At 35.8% G+C, this 19,259-nt stretch overlaps 1 protein-coding gene across 5 annotated transcripts; it reads left to right on the plus strand.

Annotated features, from left to right (window-relative positions):
* The first annotated feature begins 283 nt into the window (after nucleotides 1-283).
* On the plus strand, nucleotides 284-18,687 carry LOC131212465 (GTPase-activating protein skywalker). 5 transcript variants are annotated; one of them, XM_058206337.1, is made up of 11 exons: nucleotides 284-521; nucleotides 3,333-4,444; nucleotides 9,889-10,091; nucleotides 10,158-10,362; nucleotides 13,016-13,140; nucleotides 13,228-13,559; nucleotides 13,636-13,804; nucleotides 14,996-15,082; nucleotides 15,829-15,987; nucleotides 16,045-16,265; nucleotides 16,352-18,687. In XM_058206337.1, exons 2-11 carry the CDS (start codon nucleotides 4,324-4,326, stop codon nucleotides 16,491-16,493), a joined length of 1,764 nt encoding a protein of 587 aa, XP_058062320.1. In that variant the 5' UTR covers nucleotides 284-521; nucleotides 3,333-4,323; the 3' UTR covers nucleotides 16,494-18,687. The 5 variants fall into 5 exon arrangements, with proteins under 5 accessions (XP_058062320.1, XP_058062321.1, XP_058062322.1 ...); XM_058206338.1 differs by having other exon boundaries at nucleotides 4,085-4,444; XM_058206339.1 differs by lacking the exons at nucleotides 284-521; nucleotides 3,333-4,444; nucleotides 14,996-15,082 and adding exons at nucleotides 8,622-8,735; nucleotides 9,204-9,525; nucleotides 14,221-14,256.
* The last annotated feature ends 572 nt before the right edge of the window (nucleotides 18,688-19,259 follow it).

A 19,259-nucleotide genomic window follows, 5' to 3' on the forward strand; every position in this document is an offset into this window, starting at 1 on the left:
AGGCTTTTTAATAATTTTAGCACTCAAGCATACTATAATTATTTTAGCCCTATAAATACGACACTTTATATTTAAAGACGAAAACCGTGTTCGCCTTGATTGGTTTGCTTGAATTGAGGACCAATAGAAATACATCTTAAGGAAAGATTTGACACATTGGACAACCGTTTTTGTCAAATGACATTTAAGTTGCGCCTGCCTGAAATTGCGTGACAAGTGTTGGTGGCCAGCAAGGGTATTCGTGAGCAGAAGAAAAGGAACGAGAGAAAATTTATGTACATACAAACTTCTTCGAGGCGCCGTCATTAAATGCCAATCCTTTGGTCATGTTTGGTACTTTCGAAATACGGAAAAGGCAAAAATCTAATCGTGCCCTACATCGTGAACGGAAGCGGCTCTTCACAAGTGTTGGATTTTCTGTGTTCTGCTTGTCCATTTCACATTAATATCACAACAAAGGCAACGGCTAGCGCTTCGACGGCACTAATTCGCAAGATCTCCGGTTCCTGTTGATTTGTACGGTTCGTATTTGTATCTTCCACCAAGGTAGTGTCTTCATTTTGTGAAGGTGAAAACATTGAAAGATGCTCTAGTTCCTATTCTTATTATCGTATTGATCTTTTTTGTGAAAAAAGCAAAAAATGGTCTCCAACATATCCCGTCCGTCCATGAAAAATAGTCTCTAAACCATTCGAAGTTTGTTGTAAACAAATCGAAGTTTACACCACAAAAACCTTAATCATCAAAGGACGAAAAGGCATTAATTCTGGCTTCTGACGGACATGGGACAGCTTTGATAACACAGCTAGCTCTTGAGATTGAAAGAGGTGTGTGTGTGTGTGTGTTCAAGCGTATGTGCGGTCTTCGGCATGGCAAGTCTTGTTGGTTTTTTTTGTTGTTTATGTTCTGCTCGGACATTATAAGGACTGAACGATAAACATAAAATGACAAATACGTCGGGATAGACTGGTGCTGGCCAGAGTTTTCTTTTACTTCGGCAGAGAAAACAACTTTTTTAACTTTCGGAAAATTTCGCATGAATTCGCTGGGTACTAGTTCAAGGACGTTTGTGGTAGAACATGTGCAAGATTGTTGCAGCAGCAATGTGTACATATAAACAGAAAAGTGATAATGTATGTGTTTATGTATTTATTGAATGGTGAAACTTTTCCGAAACTGTTACGAGATTATTTCATTGGTGCTCCGTGGCGGAATATTTCTACTGCTGCAAGTAAATTGCTACAGTAATTTTTATTAACTTCCGATAAGGTATTCTGCGAATTCTTGGCAATTGGCCGATGCAGTTTTGCTTGGTGCAGTGACACTCCATTAACTCCATGATCCAATGAGTGAGGTAAATATCTGGTATTGGCTCTTGTTCAGCTTCTACGATTGTTAGTGCTATAACTAGTTGCGATAAAAGATTTATAGAATTTGTTGTGCAATGTAACTTAAGTGGTTACATTTTTAAGTTTTAAATTTAGGTAGTTTTCTCATTTTAATGATTTTTTTGCAAACTGTTATTGACAACATTTTTGTACTTTTTTTAATTGTTTATTAATGAAAGCAAAAGAAAGTAAGGATACAAAAAAACAAAATGATGGAGCCAAATAAGTTTGTTTTAGAGCAAAGCTTCAATAACACTTGGTGTTATTGAATCCGGGAAAGCATTACAGTACAATCACTACTCTATTACATCCTGCAGCAATACACGTTACCATAATTAAATTAATAATTACCCAAATAAATAAACAAAGTATTACAAAAGCGGCTCAGCACGTTGCTCTAAGATCAGAAAAACATAATTTGATTTGTATTTAACATTCGTCAAATAAGATTATACTAGGAACAAAATGCATAAGAAGAACAAATTATGATCGAGTGTAAACTGCAGGTTATTGAGATTGCGATATTTTGAAAATTTACAAAAAGAAAGCTGATTATAGTGTTTACGAAAATTCAAACATGTGCCTTTAAAAGCAAGTTCCGCTTAACGTTTCAAATCGTCAACACATTTACGCTTAAAGCACGTTCCGATCCTTTTAGGGGATTTGATCCGATCATAGTCTGCCCACTAGTCCGTCATTAGGCTGGATTTCTTAATTCACACGACAAGTACCGGATACGTTTGGCAAAGTATTTGTTATATGCGCAGAGACAAACGAAAAATTGGTTTACAGATTTGGTCATTGGATAGTCAATGGCGCACGATGGCAGAGTATTTGTAATTTATTTTTATTGCCGTCTTAAGCAGATACAAGCAGCCCTCATAAACCGCCACATGAAAGGTAATTCATCATTGCACGGCGTGAGCTGTTGCCGTGAGAGAATTAGTTAAGGCGATGTCTTATTTGGGGTGAGAAAATGAAAGATATGCCCAGATCTAAAGCGACAAACGACATAGCCTGGTATGATGATGATTGACTTTGTATGCTTAAATGGAAGAACACCTTTTGCACTTAAATGGCAACCTCGCTTACATCTTTAAATTGAACTTCGGATACACGGCCCATTACTTATGCAAAAACCGGTATCCGCAATGTTACATAACAAATTGCGAATATTAAATATAACAGTAATACTTAGAATATGGAACATCATTTCAGTAAATTTTTTAGTATGCTACTTTCAGTTGAATAGTAATTAATTTGAAATTATAATTAATAGCCAGATATTATTTGATTCTTGTGTAGGTGTGACATTACTTTAAAATTTTGTGATATTTTGTTGCCACAAGATGCTATTTACGATGAGACGTCGCTTAAAGAGAGAACTAAATACACCAGAATTAACACACTTCATATGATGAATTTCAATATCTTTCGGGACACGAATTAATCTTTAACGCTTGTAAAATGTTTTCGCAACGGTTGTAGAATGTATGTAAAATGACACAGGTCATTTTGACCGGTCTAGTACAAGGCTGATCCATATATGATACCCTTTTTTATTTGGTTTAAAAAACAAAGGGCTTAATATTTTTCGATGTTTGAACTTTTATTTTAAAGGTCCATTCAAGACATTTTTTGATGGAAAACAATTTTGGTCAAATGTCCACCACCAAATGGCTTAATGGTTACTAAAATATATTTAATAACCAAATAAAAAAGCGTATCATATATAGCTCACCCGCACCCCATTGAAAACGACGGCATATCTAGTGTTAATCTAGTGAACGACGGTAAATACTGTCTTAGAGCACAGCACAGCATACTATTTAATCGAAATAGTCCTTTATCGAATGATTTTATATTGTCGATAGTTTTATTTGTATGGTGTTCACGTTTCGATACTTCCGTGGTTAATGTGTTTTAATTATTTTCCTTTTACAGCGGACATCATCATGTTATTTGAAGATCTGACCTGAAGCATCGCTCTGCAGTGGAAGAAGATGTATACATTTCACGTACGACCAGGGGCACTGTTGCCCCCTTAGGGAGAACAAAATAAGAGATTGCGGACACAAGTGTCACATGCAGTGCAAATCCCGTCACAAAAAGTAGTAACAATATAACTGTGTATAAGACCGTCATAGTTCAGCTTAAACAGCTTATTGTAATTGATTTGCAAAAAAAGACTCTACTAAAAAGTGTTCAGCTAGAGAGGGATTGGATAGGGAAATTAAATTTTTATTTTAGTTATTTAATGTTCTTGTGCACCGTCATTGGGCGGTTGAATATCCTGGCCCGCGTGACTGTTACGCATTTAGTAGTAGTGGAGTGACTGAGTTTACGTAACATTTGTGTTTTATGTTGTTATCATAAGAAGACGGAAAACTGGTCACTATTATCATTCGACTTCGACAGCATTGACTCGATACGGCAAAGATAGATGAACGGTAAGATAGGCATAGATACAGTTGTACGTTCGGCTCGACCAATACTCCAGGCCACCGTATGTCGAAAAGACTTGTCCGAATAGTCTGTACGGCACAGCTGACGATTGCAACGCAGAAAAGACGCTGCTAAATTACGTATAGCGCTGTCAAGTGCGTGTCGTTGGCTGCTATTTCGCGTTCTGCGCTCAAATTGCCGGTTGTTGCACACTTTTTGACCTAATCATTGGCATTGTGCGCATTTTGTAGTGTGCGACAGAGTCGTGACAAGTGTGATGGCTGTGATTGTGTTTAAGTGTTTGTCATTGTGAAAGTTTTGGAGGTACTCGATTTGTGAATTACGGTTTCCCATGCGGCATTGGTAGCTATAAAATAATCATCTACTTGTAACTACTGCTGATCACAGAGAAATCATCTATCTGGAGAAGAAAGTTTCCTACTATCAGGTAGTGCGTTTCGTGGTATTTGTCGTAGCTTCATCCTTCATCATGCTAGTAAATGCTATAGGAGCCGATCAGCTAAGCGGCATCGAAGAGGAGACCGACTACGAAGCGTTTGCTCCTCACGTCGATACAACTAATATTTCTATTTTAACGGACACACCGCCAGGTGAGTAAATTAACCTTTATATATTAACTTATTATCGGGAATACTATTTTGTAGGTTTAAGATGTTGTGAGTAAATAATTTAAACTTATTAAACGTATGGTTGTCTTATTTATCCATTTGGCTGCTTCTGCTGTAATTGGCATTAGGTATAACTAGAATTTGCACTAAATATGCCCATATTAAGGATAGTGCATATTAAGTGCAAATCCTAGTTATACCCAATGCCAATTACAGCAGAAGCAGAAGCAGATGAGTAAGACAACCATACGATAAGTTTAAATTATTTACTCACAACATCTTAAACCTCCAAAATATTATTCCCGGTACCTGCTCTGAATCACAAAACAGTTCCTTGCGATCTGCACCTGGAAAGATTTCCGGACCGCCCTGTTAGGAAGCTTTGCCCTAGAGCATGTCTAACATGCGGTGCTGTTGTTTCTATGTGGTGAAATCACTTTCATGTTTGATGAGACATTCTGAGTACAATAATAATGAATAATATACGAGTTCATATAGCAACAACAGAAGTGCTTCTGGCAGTAACTTGATGACAGTCGTGTACGTCTTTAAGTATTTTCGAACATTCGTTAAAGAAGTTTATGTAAGAGAATACTGCAGTTCCAGATGACAAACATTGGAGATGTTTCGATAGAGTTTGTTTTTTTGGTGTGTGCTTGCGAGGGCCGCAGAAAATGATACGATATATATTTATGGCAAATATATTTTTTCTTTTTCTTTTCTATAAACTGGTACTGGTACTGGTATCAGCTGGTGCTGCTAATCACGTGACTTCAACATAGGACAGGGTGTGCCTTTCTTGCACTCGTAGAGTGTACATGAAGTATGAGTCGTGAATCGCTTGTGAATCTACTATTCTTACTCTTGTAAAATAGTACTCTTGTATTGTATTATTATTATTACTAAAGGGGCCTATACACACATATAAAAGCTTATACTGTACAAAATTCTTCAAAGAGATGGTTTTTATCTTCAATCGTGTTTGACTAAGGCAAGAGTGTGAAAAAACCGATTGAAGAAAATTATTTATAGCATCCGTTTATTTGATAGAACATCCTTCCGTGTTTTATTTTTCCCTTTAAAAGTGTAGTGGGGAAACGGAAAACTCTCAGAATAACATTCCTTTTTCTTTGTCGCTACAACCGCTGTGCGGTCTTGGTCGGCAACAAAGGTATTGATATTTTTTCTGGTGCTATTATTCGTAACAGTTCGTTTTTTTACAGCCGGGGGTTTGTTAGCCCCGCACCAACCCCCTTCTGTCACGCCGGTATCGGAAATCGAAACCATGGTCGGTTGAGTGACAAACCGGTCCGGGGATTCGAACCCAAGGGCCAGATGCGCTGACAGAGACGTGCGTTACCGACTGCTCTATCACAACATTCCTAACCTGTACCAATAACATTTCTAACCCGTACTGAATCGGTGTGCTGAAACAGTTCGTAAACGTTTGTGAACTTTATTGCTTTATTATCCCATACTTCCACTGTAGCCAGAATTCGATGTGTGTGATTAGGGTTACTTTCGAGCAGACCATTCTGCCGTAGAACCTATATGGCGGCCAATCGGATCCCCGAATTCCGCCGCGACAACAATGCCTCTGCCTGGGCAGGGACCTGCATAACGCAATTCCAAAGTACGGCGGCACTCGCAAACAACCGTTGTTTCGTGCTGCTGGGACCCTCAGAACTACGTCACATGCTGACTGAGCGTTAAGTGTCCTCACTGTTTTGCTGACATCCGGCGAGATTTCTGAAGCCATGGTTTCTGCGGGGCCCTTGGAGAGGGAACTACTAGATCGACGCCGTTTGGATGGAAGTCAAAGTGTTCAACCGATGGTGTACAACAGACAGATCGGTATATTGCACTAGTCGTTCTCTGGTTCTTGGCCGCGCTTCAACAGAATCTGTAGGTTTCCTTAGACTTCCTGATGGCCTGTTTCTACCTAGGGGGCTACACGAAGCGTGAAAACTAGCGTAAAATTAATTTGTAATGTCAAAACGTTTACGCTTCGTGTGGCAGCAAAAATATAAAAACGAAACGTGAAACGTGTTTACGTTCGTGTTTTTGGTCCAAGAAAATAGAAATAGAAGAGAAATTAATTGATTTCTGAATTTTTTTATCTGTTTTTTCCGATTTTGTTGCTATACCAGCAAATAAAAACATAAATTATCCTCTGTTTGTAAGCAAAGCGTATGAAAAAAAAAATTACGCTCGGGTTTACGCCTCGCGCGAGCCGTAAACGTTTTGACAGCGCCGCAGCAGTTTGGCATTAATCGTTAATTTCTTTCTTTCTTGTGGATGCAAAATTGATCAATCTACAACCATTCTCGTGTAAAAAATTTTCACTCAAAATTATGTTTAGATCATACCTTGGAGGTCTGTCAATCTCTTTTTGTAGGATGCCATAGAAATGGTGTTTTTTCGGTAGGGGCGTGAACGTTTATGGGATTTATTTTGTAAAATGTACCAAAACTGACACCAAAGAATTCGCTTTTACAGATTAACTATCATCACTCAAAATTGGCTTTATTCATAAGCGTAATGTCCGTCAAGAGCCACACAATCATTCCAGCGCCGCTCTAACAGTTCAATACTACTTTTGTAGAACGATTTATGTTTTGCTCACAATAGACCTTTGTTTCAGCTATAACCTTCATTCGAGCGAAATTTCTTACTGTTAAGTATTTGTTGAGGTCTGTGACCAGCCAGTAGTCGCTGGGAGCCAAATCTGGCGAAAACGGTGGATGTGGGAGCAATTCAAAGTGCAATTCATGTAGTATTGCAATGGTTTGGATTGATTCGTGGTGTAGTGCTTGTCAACACTGCTCAGAATCATCAACAGGTAATTGTTTTCTGGTCAACAGTGAGCGCACGCGGCACCCACTTTGCATAGAGCTTTCTCTCACGCTGCAATTTCATATCGGATGCTTAAAGGTAGTAAGCAATGTTGTTGATTGTGTTACTTTGGGGTTGGATTTTGTTTATTTCTGTCAATCATTGCTGCAGGATAACCGTAGTTTTGCATAGGACCGATGTAAAAGATCTCCGCTGGAAACGGTTCCCAGCTTTCGCCATGGCCTAGGGCCAGACCAGATTTTAATTGACTGTCCTCATTTCTAGAGGACTTTCGGTTTATTTGATAAACACAATATTATAGCTACTATTACGAGTATAATTGTAGAAGTGTTATTGATGTAGAAGGTTTGATTTTATTTACAGCTTCCGATGGTTTTATGATGTCTACAAGCTCAGGTGATGTTGTCATTGTTATGCAGTTGATAGATACCCTCCTCACGTTGTTTTGAATTGATTTTTCCAAATACCCAAAATCATCCAAACCTATTTATTTTTTATTTAAAATACCTGAAGAATGCGGATGAGTAATTGCATACAATATGGAGTGCTTTATATAAATTTTTGTGCTATGCGATCTAATCCGTCTATCTAATTAACCATTTTACATTTTACTAGTTCTGGTTTTCTGTGCCCTAAAACATTCCACCCAAGGAATTGCTTTAAAAACACAACATTTATTGCGACATCTTTTCTCAGCCAATTTGAAATGCGCCATGCCTTTGAGTGACAATAAACATTTTGAAATCTTTTGAAACTATTTGAAGTAAACTAATTGAAAGAAACCTTTCAATATAACATCTTACAGTTTGACAAATTTAGCGGAAAAGATAATGAAAAAGATACTTTCAAAACATACTTTCAAAAGCAAACTGCCATATTTATTATTTCTTTACAGCTATTACAAAATACTGATGACGGTTTTGATATTTGTAAATTTATGTGTAAACATTTAAAATAATGCTGACAAAGTCGTATAGTCTTTCATGTTTTATTTAATCAACGAATTGTAATCATTCGAACTTGTTCCGCTTTGCAAACAAACCAAGCAAAGATGATCTTAAGCTTCGAATTTGTAAACATTCTACCGATTGTAACGTAACGATTGTACAAGTACCACCGCAAATGCAATGGACTTGTCTCTACGATGTACTACACTAACAAAACGTCGAACATAGCGCACCGCCGTGAGAATATGCGTGAAAACCGTGTCAATTCACACATCACTCATACATAAGTCGTCCCATCGATCTCTCCTGGCTGCTCTTGTTACAATCTTCCAACCGAAGCAGTCAATCAATAGAACTGTGGCTCTAATGGTCACGCGTGATCGGTTTGTCGGTTATTGGGAAAACAATTCCTCACCATTTCATCTTCTTTCGTTGGCGCCTCTTGTACCTCCCCACTGTAATCCGAAGTGGTACACACGCATAATGTCTAGTGAATTGATGACATCAGCCTGTTTCTGTCGAATTGCATAGCTACTAGAATTACTTTAGTTTCAGTGAAGTATAATTTTTTTATTTTGAAATTAATGAAGTAAGGAATTAACGTTTTACATTCTGCAAATCCAACGTACTATTATGCATATTATGTATTGTCTTATCAAATGTGCCATCAAATGCCAGTGCTGCGCAAATCACTGAATGCGCCTGCGTGAAGGTGAAAACTTAGAAAAAGCGACTTTAGAGTTTTAAACATCAAAATGCATATTCCACTTTAAAATGTAGGAATATGAGGAGCAAAAAGACCTCTAACAACGTATAGAAGGTCACGCATAAAGCTGATGCTAATAGCAGTCATATAATTACTATCTGTGTCAGAAATGATAATGCGTAGTGTGCTTATTTTACAACCATTGTGCATATATTGATAATAATTTTATTAGTTTGGGAATGTGGTGTGACATAAAGGAATAACAACAACCCAACCGTTGTAGAAGGTGGATCATACACTTAGTGCAACATGCACAATGAGCGGTGTTGTGTGGCAGGCGAGAATAAGTGATAAAAGATCATAACTGTATTGCCAGATTCTTGCTTTCAAAATGGTTGCTAAAACACAGGATAGTGTATCTCTCGATAATCTTAGTAAACGAGCATCGGTGTATATAGATCCCGATTGTGACTTATATTTGGAACTACAGTACTTGCAATCATCTAAGCTTACAAAGTGCACTTGCTTCGATATACAATTGCTGACATCTAAAGGTATGACGACTATTTTCAGATTGAAATGCAATACTTGCTTACTGTTATTAGCACTCATAGAGTGTGTCGTGTGTCCGTAAGAGATAATGCGATCTTTGATTGTCAACATTTCACACGTATATTCCGAGTCATAGACAGTCACATATACTTTCGCTATATTGACTGATGGTGACTAGTGTTATATCTAATGATTCTGTGCCATACTCTTGATATTAAAGATAGTAATGAAACAATGTCTTTGAAAAACTTGAGTTAATGCTATTATACATTTCACATTTGTCTTATTTTCTTACATTGTTGTAGTGGATTTTTTATATTGAAATTATGTTTTCTATTTTTCCAATCTGTTTTTGTCCTATGCAGGGAAAAGGCCAAGTTTAAAAAGTTTTCAAGACGTACAAGGTTTGATTCAGCAAGGAAAAAAACGGGAAACGAAGATAGTGCTAAGAGAAAATTCATGGTCGACCAATTCACCGATTCGTTCACAACTATGGCCGGCATTGTGTGGTCAGCATCACGTTGGCAAAACTATGTTGGACGGGTTCTACTGGGACATGGTAAACCAGGTAAGTTGTACTTTGAACTTTAACGAATCGGCAAAGATAATTACACATCCTGAAAATTGCTTCCAGGTTTTCGGAACGACCGAGTTACCTGATAAACCGATCATGCTGCCACCATTTGTTGATTCCACGCACTGTCTACCGTATCACCTAACACGGAAAGGTCGTGCAGTGGCTGATCGAGTTGTTAGCGTCCTTGGTTATGCTTGCCCGGACATTACGTATAGTCCGACGCTTTACCCCATAACTTCCATATTATTACATTTCATGTCGGGTAAGTCTTGCAAAAACCGAATGTAAATAATTCAAATATTGGTAATTCAATTTTTAGTTGTTAGTTATTTTCCTGTTAAGTTTTTTTTTCGAGCGAGATTGGGTTGTGTTGTTTATGTTCTTGATGTGTATTTAACGATTAGAGCAACTGTTGCCCACACTTTATGACGCAAGATGCAGCGATGCTACTAGGCAAATGACTATTGGAAAAAATCATGCAATCTCTTTATTGGTATAATACTAAAAAAAGGAAATGTTTATGTGCCCAACTAAAATAACTACTCTTGTTGATTGATTTAATTTTCGTAATGATTCTAAATTTCTTTGGCTAAAACTGGTATGATATAATTTGGATGTAATTGATTAAAGCGTTTACTTGTGCAGGTTTTTTGTCTGAACGCACTATAAACACCGAAAAAGATGTATGTTCATTCCAAATGATTTTGTTCAAAAGTTTAATAGATAGTGATAATCCATGTTTTACTTATTTACAATGGACAACAGTACCTAGTTGATAAATGATATATGCATTTGACCGAAAAATGTCGAAAATTGGCTTATAACAAGATTTTTTTTTATTATTCTTCTAAATTTATGTTTTTAACTTAAAAATAATCTCTACTCTATACAGTACATTTATTTCTACATTTGTTCCAATTTTCGAAACGGTATGATTCTTTTTGGGAAAAATGTTCAAACATTCTTCGTTTCGGCTCCTATCTCAAGAATTGATTGCAAAAAGTGTTCTCGAATCGGGGAAATAATCACGAAATGATCACGAATGTATGATGCAAAATTTTCCTTGTGAAGCAAAAATCATGAATTGTCTCTCCACAAATCTGGTCTTTTTAACACACAGAATTTTATAAGTAATGCATAAAGCCCAAATAGCATTCTTTGTTGACATTTGAAAGGAATTCATGATGTACCACACCACGATAATCAAGAAAACTGTAAGCTGACAAACCTAGCGAAACGGAAAAAGCAGATAACCAGACATTAAAGGGAAGTAAGATCAAATATACTGCGACGAATAGACATATTGTAATCAATATGGGACGGACACGGGTTATTTTTTTGGATCGTCAGCATACACTATGAATAAATCCAAAAGGAGGGGGCATTGATAAGTAAAAAAAAACGCACCCAAATTGCTTCAAACCAGTCAAACCAACTCACGAGCAACGAGCACTTCTCCAATTTGACAAACTTAGACGTTATAATGAAGTGTGAAACTCTGTCAAATGCCGCCTTGAAGTCGGTATATATAGCATCCACCTGCAGACGTTTGTCAATATTGGAATAGCAACCATTCACCAAATTGAGTAGGTTCGTCTGGACGCGGGATAAAACCATACTGCTGGTCAAAGATTTAAGATTTTTACCACGACTGCTCAGGCACAGTAACAATAATTTCAAATAGTTTGCTGCAAGCATGAAGGAAGGATATGCCGCGAAAGCTCTCTACATATTTCTTGTCGCCTTTCTTATGGATATGAAGCATCAAACATTCCTTCCATGAAACAAAGAAAGTACCAGACACGAGGTTTGAATAGACGTGCACTTACTAAACAATATCTTGAGGGGCCATATATTTTAATGCTGAGTTCGTTGCTCTAAGTCGAAGGAAAAACACTTGTTTGCCATGCTCTGTTCTTTATGAATATTTTATTGGATATTAATAAGTAAAATATTTTTATTGTGGAGTTGTTCATTCATATAACGAAATGTGACAGTGGAAGGTAGGAATAATAGTGTACGATTTGCATTCTTGGGCAGGTTTATATACGTATACGTATATATATATATATGATGACACCGCCGATAAAATTATCTCAATTCCCTAGGAATTATGCGCAGTTGAGGAATAACGAAGTATTCACGAGAGAGACGTTCGCGTAAACAAGCAATTAGCACCCAAATACGGTATTGTACGTAATGTGAAATATTGAAAACTTACAGATCTAGAAAAAAATTATTGAGAATGATAATTTTCAAAAAAATGATAATGACATTACTTGCTTCCATTTACAATATTTCGATGGCTCTGTAATCTTACAAGCTCAGAAACATTATTATGTCTTATGAATTCTTCACCGTTCAATTCTCAGTCCTAATTTTGTATTTTGAATATGGAATCATGTAAAAACTCAAGCTATTATTACTCATAAATAAATCTACTGTAGATGCTTTACCACCGAGTAAAACGAAGGAAGTTGGTATAAAAACTGAATTCTTCAGGCTTCAAATTTAAACCAAACTTGTTTTCATATGGCCGTCCGTCCGACTGTCACCGAAATTGAATCGAATGTCATTTAATCGTTATAATTTTGCTCTTAGAACTCAAGCTTTAACCTTCAACGTCTCAAAAGAGCGATTCAAAAAGGAGAAATACTCATTTTTTCACATATTACTCAAATGTTCAGTAGCTAAACTTCTTTTCGCTAGCTACTGAATTTGACGCACAATCGATTTTCCCGAGACTTTTCGCGGGTCTCGCCGTCGCTCATTTAGTCCATCTTGCATTCAGTTCATTAATTTCAGGTTTTTAGGATCTTGCACATTCTTGCTTCCAATGCCGTTCTGTCTGTGATTGTATTACTGATTATGCGTAAAAGCTCATGTTTTTTTGGTTCTTTCTACGCTTTTTACAGAAGAAGAATGTTACCACTGTATAACGAGTCTGGTTGCACCCAAAGAAAAAGTTTTCATTACGCAAACAAAGTTGCTGTACGAAGTCACTTGGAAAACTGTGATGCAAGTAGCCAAAAAACATGCGGTAAGAATGGCATATATTCAAAATTAACGTTTTACATTGTAATAAGTTTGCACAAAAATAATAATATTTTGCAAAATAATGTTTCAGAAATCCTCCGTAAATTATTTGTCAAGCTTATGCAACGGAAAAAAACCAGAATCCATTTTCATGGACTGGTGCTGGTGGATCCTTGGTGGTTTACCATTTCCACATCTTGTGCGAGTGATGGATTGTTTTTTCCATGAAGGAATTAAAGTATTTTATCGTGTTTCATTGGCAATTCTAATTCTGTTTCACAAGCATGCTACTGCGAGCAATTCAGAATTGGATGCCGATACGATTAAAAATGACATCGATAATGCCCTTCCAAAGTTTTGCAAAAATATACCGGTTTCGCCTACGAAGTTGTTGCGAACGGCATTTAGTATAAGGGCACTTAGGTAAGTAGAGCATGAGCAGTATTGATGACAAATGTGGTGTAAGAAATATAATTATTTTATTTACTTTTCTTTGCAGTTCTACCTACATATCTAGAGTTTTCTTAAAGACTGAAATGCTGTTAAAAAGTAAGTCGTTACTCAGTGGTACTAAGCAATTGGTAAGATCACGTTCTAGCGATAATTTGCCAACGAGTCAATCACAGATCAATGTACAAATGATGTCGCACACCTTAACAATTAGAGAGGTGAGTAATCAAATAATTGTTTACAGTCTTATGCGAGATATGGTAGACATAAGAATGTAGGAATTGGTGGAAAGTTCTACTTTTAATTGCCTTCGTTATTTCTAAAATAAACAAAAATTGCTAACATACTAAGTGTCACACTGGAAGAGTAGATATGCACAACTTTCCAAGTTGATGAAACTACCACTATCGTCAATATCAGTTTCCATAATGATTCGTGTTATTTTTTATTCTTTTTTCTCGTAATGTGGATCGTAATGTTTTGTTATCGTGGGTGTATGATCCCAACGGATCACAACACAAAAACACAACGGATACCACAATACTCGGTGTATCTCTTCGAATTTTGTTCTGGCTCACCGATGATCGTTTTCCTTGATGAATTTAATGCTATTTGAAACAAATCGAAAGCACAGAAGTACCGTGAAGGTTTAGATACATGTCGTGCAATGGTATGAAATGAGAGATATTTTTCTTTGTTATGTTCTTGGATGTATGTTGTATGATGTGTGTACTGTATGAATACTACATCTTGTGTGATTGTCGTTATCCATACCTAGATATTTTACTGTCATATTTTTCAACATCATCCAACATTTGCCGGTTGTGTGGCAAATGCTCTTTCAAAAATTCATTGTTCAGCTTTGCTCTTCTAATGGGTATGAACAAAACTGAGTACTCTGCTTTCCAGCATGTATGCAATAACTTGTTCTCTTCAATAATTGTTTGTATTGTCGAACACTAACATCACAACGAATAACATTCAAACCTGCTTAAGAGAGTCTAGGTTTTAGGTCTTTTCATTTCTTAGAAGGATTGTTGGCATGGGTACAAATGTTATACCATAAAAATGCTACATTCATAGGTTAATTGATACATATGGTCTCTTACTATGGGCAAAAACCTGAAATATGCTATTTTATATAAGATTTTTAATTTTAATTTCCTTTCTTTATACATGCGGCTCTTGATGGATTTAACAAAAAACAACTGCGATCGATATTTATCTGGTTAAAATATTATCATGAACTATCACCTTGCAACTAACAACATAACAAAAAACGATGCTCACAAATATGTATTAATATGCAATGCCTCATGTTGACACCGATTTTGTTACAATACATTGTGCACTGCTTCATCTTTTGTTACTGATCAACGACATCATCCAAATCCTTCATTAACGAACAGGGTGCCCATTCACCTGATGTGCGAGTGTTATCCATGGGAGTTTTTCCTATTCAAGCAATAAAAACTAAAGTGTGTGATCAGGACACTGTAAGTTTGCACCGATTTCGTGAATTCAATCTTGATAAAAAAGTAGAATTTTTTAAAATTGTTTTTCCCATGAAAAAAACAAATTTCACGATTAGAAGAATCATAATGAAATAAGCGATTTTTATTGCTCAATAGATTCTAAAGTGAAATTACAAATTTTTGTTGTCCTTGTTTTTGCATTTTTATAATTACGTCAGAGTTAATATGTGCTAAAATTATTTATTATACACATTCATATTTAATTCGTTATAAAAAATGCATCTGTTTTCTATATGTTCAATGATTTTTTTAAAATATAGTTTTAAAATAATAAATTTTGAAATAGATTATTAAAGAGTATACCATGTTCACGATAACATATACGCTTCAACACATTTGAACATAAAATTCAATCAAAATTTGATTTATAGTGGTTACTAATACACTATTGAATCTTATTGCTTTGTTTACGTTATTAAGCATGTACGTATCTTATGATTCATTTTGAAGAACTAATTTTATTATTCATTTATTTTTACCTAATTGGGGTGTAGTTTGTGATATTCAGTGTTATTCTTCATTAAGTTTTTTGTTATTGTGTTTAATTTTGAAAGTATGATTGCTCGCTGTAATTCATGCTCGTGTATGACTTTGTTTGTTTTAAATATTATTTTGTATACATTTATACTTGGGTGTTACGTTAACACTGGTGTGATATGATAGGTAAAATAATGGAATTGTGACTATGTTGACCGTCTATTTGATAGCTATTTACGCTTTGGTCTTGGCTGCCAGTAAGAATTACGATGTATCAGCCAGTGTTATTATACACAACAGAAGAACATGGATGTTCCTTGACGACGTTCTATGTTCGAGTAGAACAACACGAACCCACTCTTCTGATGATCAAAACCTGCAATAACGAAGTGAGCAAATTTCTCCCTTAAAATTTCAACCAAACTAAATGTAATATCAAACCTCAGGTATTTGGTGCTTATTGTTCTTCGCGCTGGTATGAGCGAAACTTGAAAGATGACCGTGGACAGCGACAAGCATACTTTGGCACAGGAGAAACTTTTCTTTTTTCACTCTATCCAGAGCGTTCAAAGTATCCTTGGGTGGGTATTGAAGGTGACACAGGCCTGGGTCATGCATCAGAACTGTTCATGGCAGCCGACTCTAAGATGATAACTATAGGAGGAGGGTAAGTTTTTATCAAACAATGTTTTCAATACACCCCTTCACGTTGTTTTACACCGTAATTTACACTTGATTTTTTATCCTTTACAGCGAGGGTCAAGCTATTTGGATGGATGAAAATATACGGTTCGGGAAAACCGATCGCTGTCAAACCTTCAATAACCCTCCGCTTTGCGCTTCTGGGGATTTTGAGATCCGCGTACTGGAAGTGTACGGTTTTGTAGGAGCGTAAATATTTGATATAAGAAATGGCGTTAGTGCAAATCATATTACAAAGGTGCGATACGAAAATATTCAAATAAGCTGTCAAATATTTACCCCCTCCGTATGCTGCTTCAAAGTAAATCTAGATAATATAACTGTGTTCGATTCTTCCTCTTGATATTTGAAGCTTGTGACCAAAGCAATGTCAGGCTTGACAAGTTAACCATTTGCTGAAAAAGTAGAGATAAACAACCAGAAATTGTCTTGGTTTGGTGAAATAACACGTTCCTTGAAATCAATTCTGGGCAGTTATCAGGTAAATGGTAACGCTTGAATGTTTATGAACCTTTAATTCATTTATTTATCTGGTAAAACCATAATTATTTCACAAATTGAAGTTGTTCATTTCCATTGTGCACTCATTGTTCTGGAAAAGAAATTATTTTTTCTAAATTATTCATAGGAGCAACTGTTAGTATGTTATTTCGTTCAATACATTAGTATGTCCCTTTATAATGGATATGCTAGTTGATTCATTCTTTATTCAAGAACAATAAAGCGAATTAACTGCATTTCGTCAGGCGTTAAAGAACTATTCAGAAAAATGAAACTTAATTTATGCGATGCAACGAAATACACTAGCCTTAAAGTGAATAAAATGGCACACCTATATTTAAGATTGTTTTTACAAATTCTGCCCACATGCCATACTGTATGAATTATCGAACAAACCGAGAGCCGATGATGCAACGATATGTTTTCAACTGAGTAACAAAACTCGTGAGATTGTTTTAAAATCTCATACTCTTGTAATAATTAATTTTTATATTAAGTCATTTTAAAAATAAATTTCCATATCGTACAACGTGTATTCATTGTGAACTTGTGAAGCGTAATAACAAAAAATAATACATATTTCATCTAATAATCCGTAACATTTGATAATTTTCTCTTTTCTTTCGGGATGATTAAACATCTCCTTAGAATTCATTCAAGAGTTTGTTTTTCATAGGTTGAACTGTTTTCCAAAGGGCACGTCGTAATATTTATTGATATTATTGCAAAGTTCGATCACTGATGGTCAGCATTGTATTACGCTCATTATATGTATAAAAAATTCTTCGTGACATCTAATATGACTGCAAAAATGTACATTTTCCTAAAAGCATGCAACGACACAGAGAACTACAGCAGAAATAAATATCAATACCGATTGTATTCACTAACATAACTAAACGTAGAATTTCACTAGAAAAATATATCCTCGTATCGTCACAATGTATGCTACACAATGCTTCTTACTGAGGCAGTTCGCAGGAATAGCATTTTGTGTGGGTCCTTAATATGTTGAAAAATGTAGGGAATTGTTTCAATGTATATCATAAATTCATCTATGCCTTCATGTATTATATGCTAGACACACCGATGAGCATCATTTGAAATCCATCTTACGCCGAATCGTATGAATTTAGTACGCGAATGCCGCATGTCAATAGATGATATCTACCAAAATTCGGAATGAGTCATTAGTGGGGTTGAAGAAGTAAATCCAACTTGTGAACTGCGAATTCACAACTAAAACGAACCAAATTGAAATATGTAGATGAGAGCAGTACTGATGAATGTATCTATGGTGTTTCTCTTTTATACCATTCTTGTTGGCAAAATGCAAATCGTTATATTTTTGCTAATAGCTTCTAAACCAAAAAAGATCAAACGATAGAAAACGGGAAGCGTATAAGAAGTTTAGAAGGTTATAAAAAAAACAAAGAGTATAAGAAAGTTGCAGCAATAGGGTAAAAACGCATGGCTATCATATTTATTGTTTCATTTTTTCCGAATGCTTAACGGTTGGCTCAATAAAATCATCATTCAACATATAAGGATATTAAAGATACAGCAACGAATCATCATAAGACTAATCCTAGAAACAGTTTGATTAAATCACAATTTTTTTGCTTTTTAATGACTCAGAGCCATTCTTATTTCTAGTTAAAGCATCATCAGGGTCGTCTTGAAATGCATGTTTCAGTTCATTGATAAGATGCGCAGATTTTTTTTTATTGAAAGATAATTGTGATGATATACCATGTTTTGCAGATTTATAATATTTGGTGGCCGATAATTAAAGCTAAAACAACTGTTATTATTTTGTTATTGTAAAAGATATAAATCGTTTGTCGAAAACATTATTTATTGCAGCTTTGGCTTTTGAATTTACACTGTGCATATGGCATGGAATAATAAAAACATTTAGTAGTGCGACATTCTTCGTCATGCGTTTTTAAAACATCCGAATCATTCGACGCAAGGCCTGAAACATCGTAACCTTATTCTTGCTTCCACCTTACTTTCTAGACGTCGTTAAATTGATGTTTGCTTTTTTATGATTATTTTTACTTTTCTTACTATGTATAATTCAGTTAGCTCTTTTCCACTACTCCACTTCGTTACTTAGTTATTTCCAACTGAGGAATCGTGGAATTAATTTAAAACCGGTGAATTAAAAGAGCGGTGTACTCAACTTACAGCGGTGCTTACAGCGGTGTAAGCAGTTTGGCATTTATCTGAAATGCCAAAACGTTTACTTGCGCCATCGTGAGGCCCGGTACATATACAGCTGATACATATAATCATACTACTAATAAAATATGTTAAACGAAAATTAAGTAAATGTGTAAATGATTTGGTGTTGATGAATTCCTCTGGGAATGTGCGAATTTCGTCTGTTAACGACTTTTTAAAATATTCGTCATCGATTACGTAACGTATAATTTTTACTTGGACGTTACTT

Source organism: Anopheles bellator, chromosome 2 (assembly GCF_943735745.2).
Source record: "Anopheles bellator chromosome 2, idAnoBellAS_SP24_06.2, whole genome shotgun sequence".
In the NCBI taxonomy this organism is placed as follows: Eukaryota; Metazoa; Arthropoda; class Insecta; order Diptera; family Culicidae; genus Anopheles; species Anopheles bellator.

Bases quoted from the DNA above. Each gene is read 5' to 3' on its own strand.
- LOC131212465 (XM_058206336.1), top strand. From the start codon at position 9,363: ATGGTTGCTAAAACACAGGATAGTGTATCTCTCGATAATCTTAGTAAA. The intron at 15,083-15,828 runs GTAAGTTTGCAC...TCTATTTGATAG, and splicing joins AAGTGTGTGATCAGGACACT to CTATTTACGCTTTGGTCTTG. The intron at 16,266-16,351 runs GTAAGTTTTTAT...TATCCTTTACAG, and splicing joins ATGATAACTATAGGAGGAGG to CGAGGGTCAAGCTATTTGGA.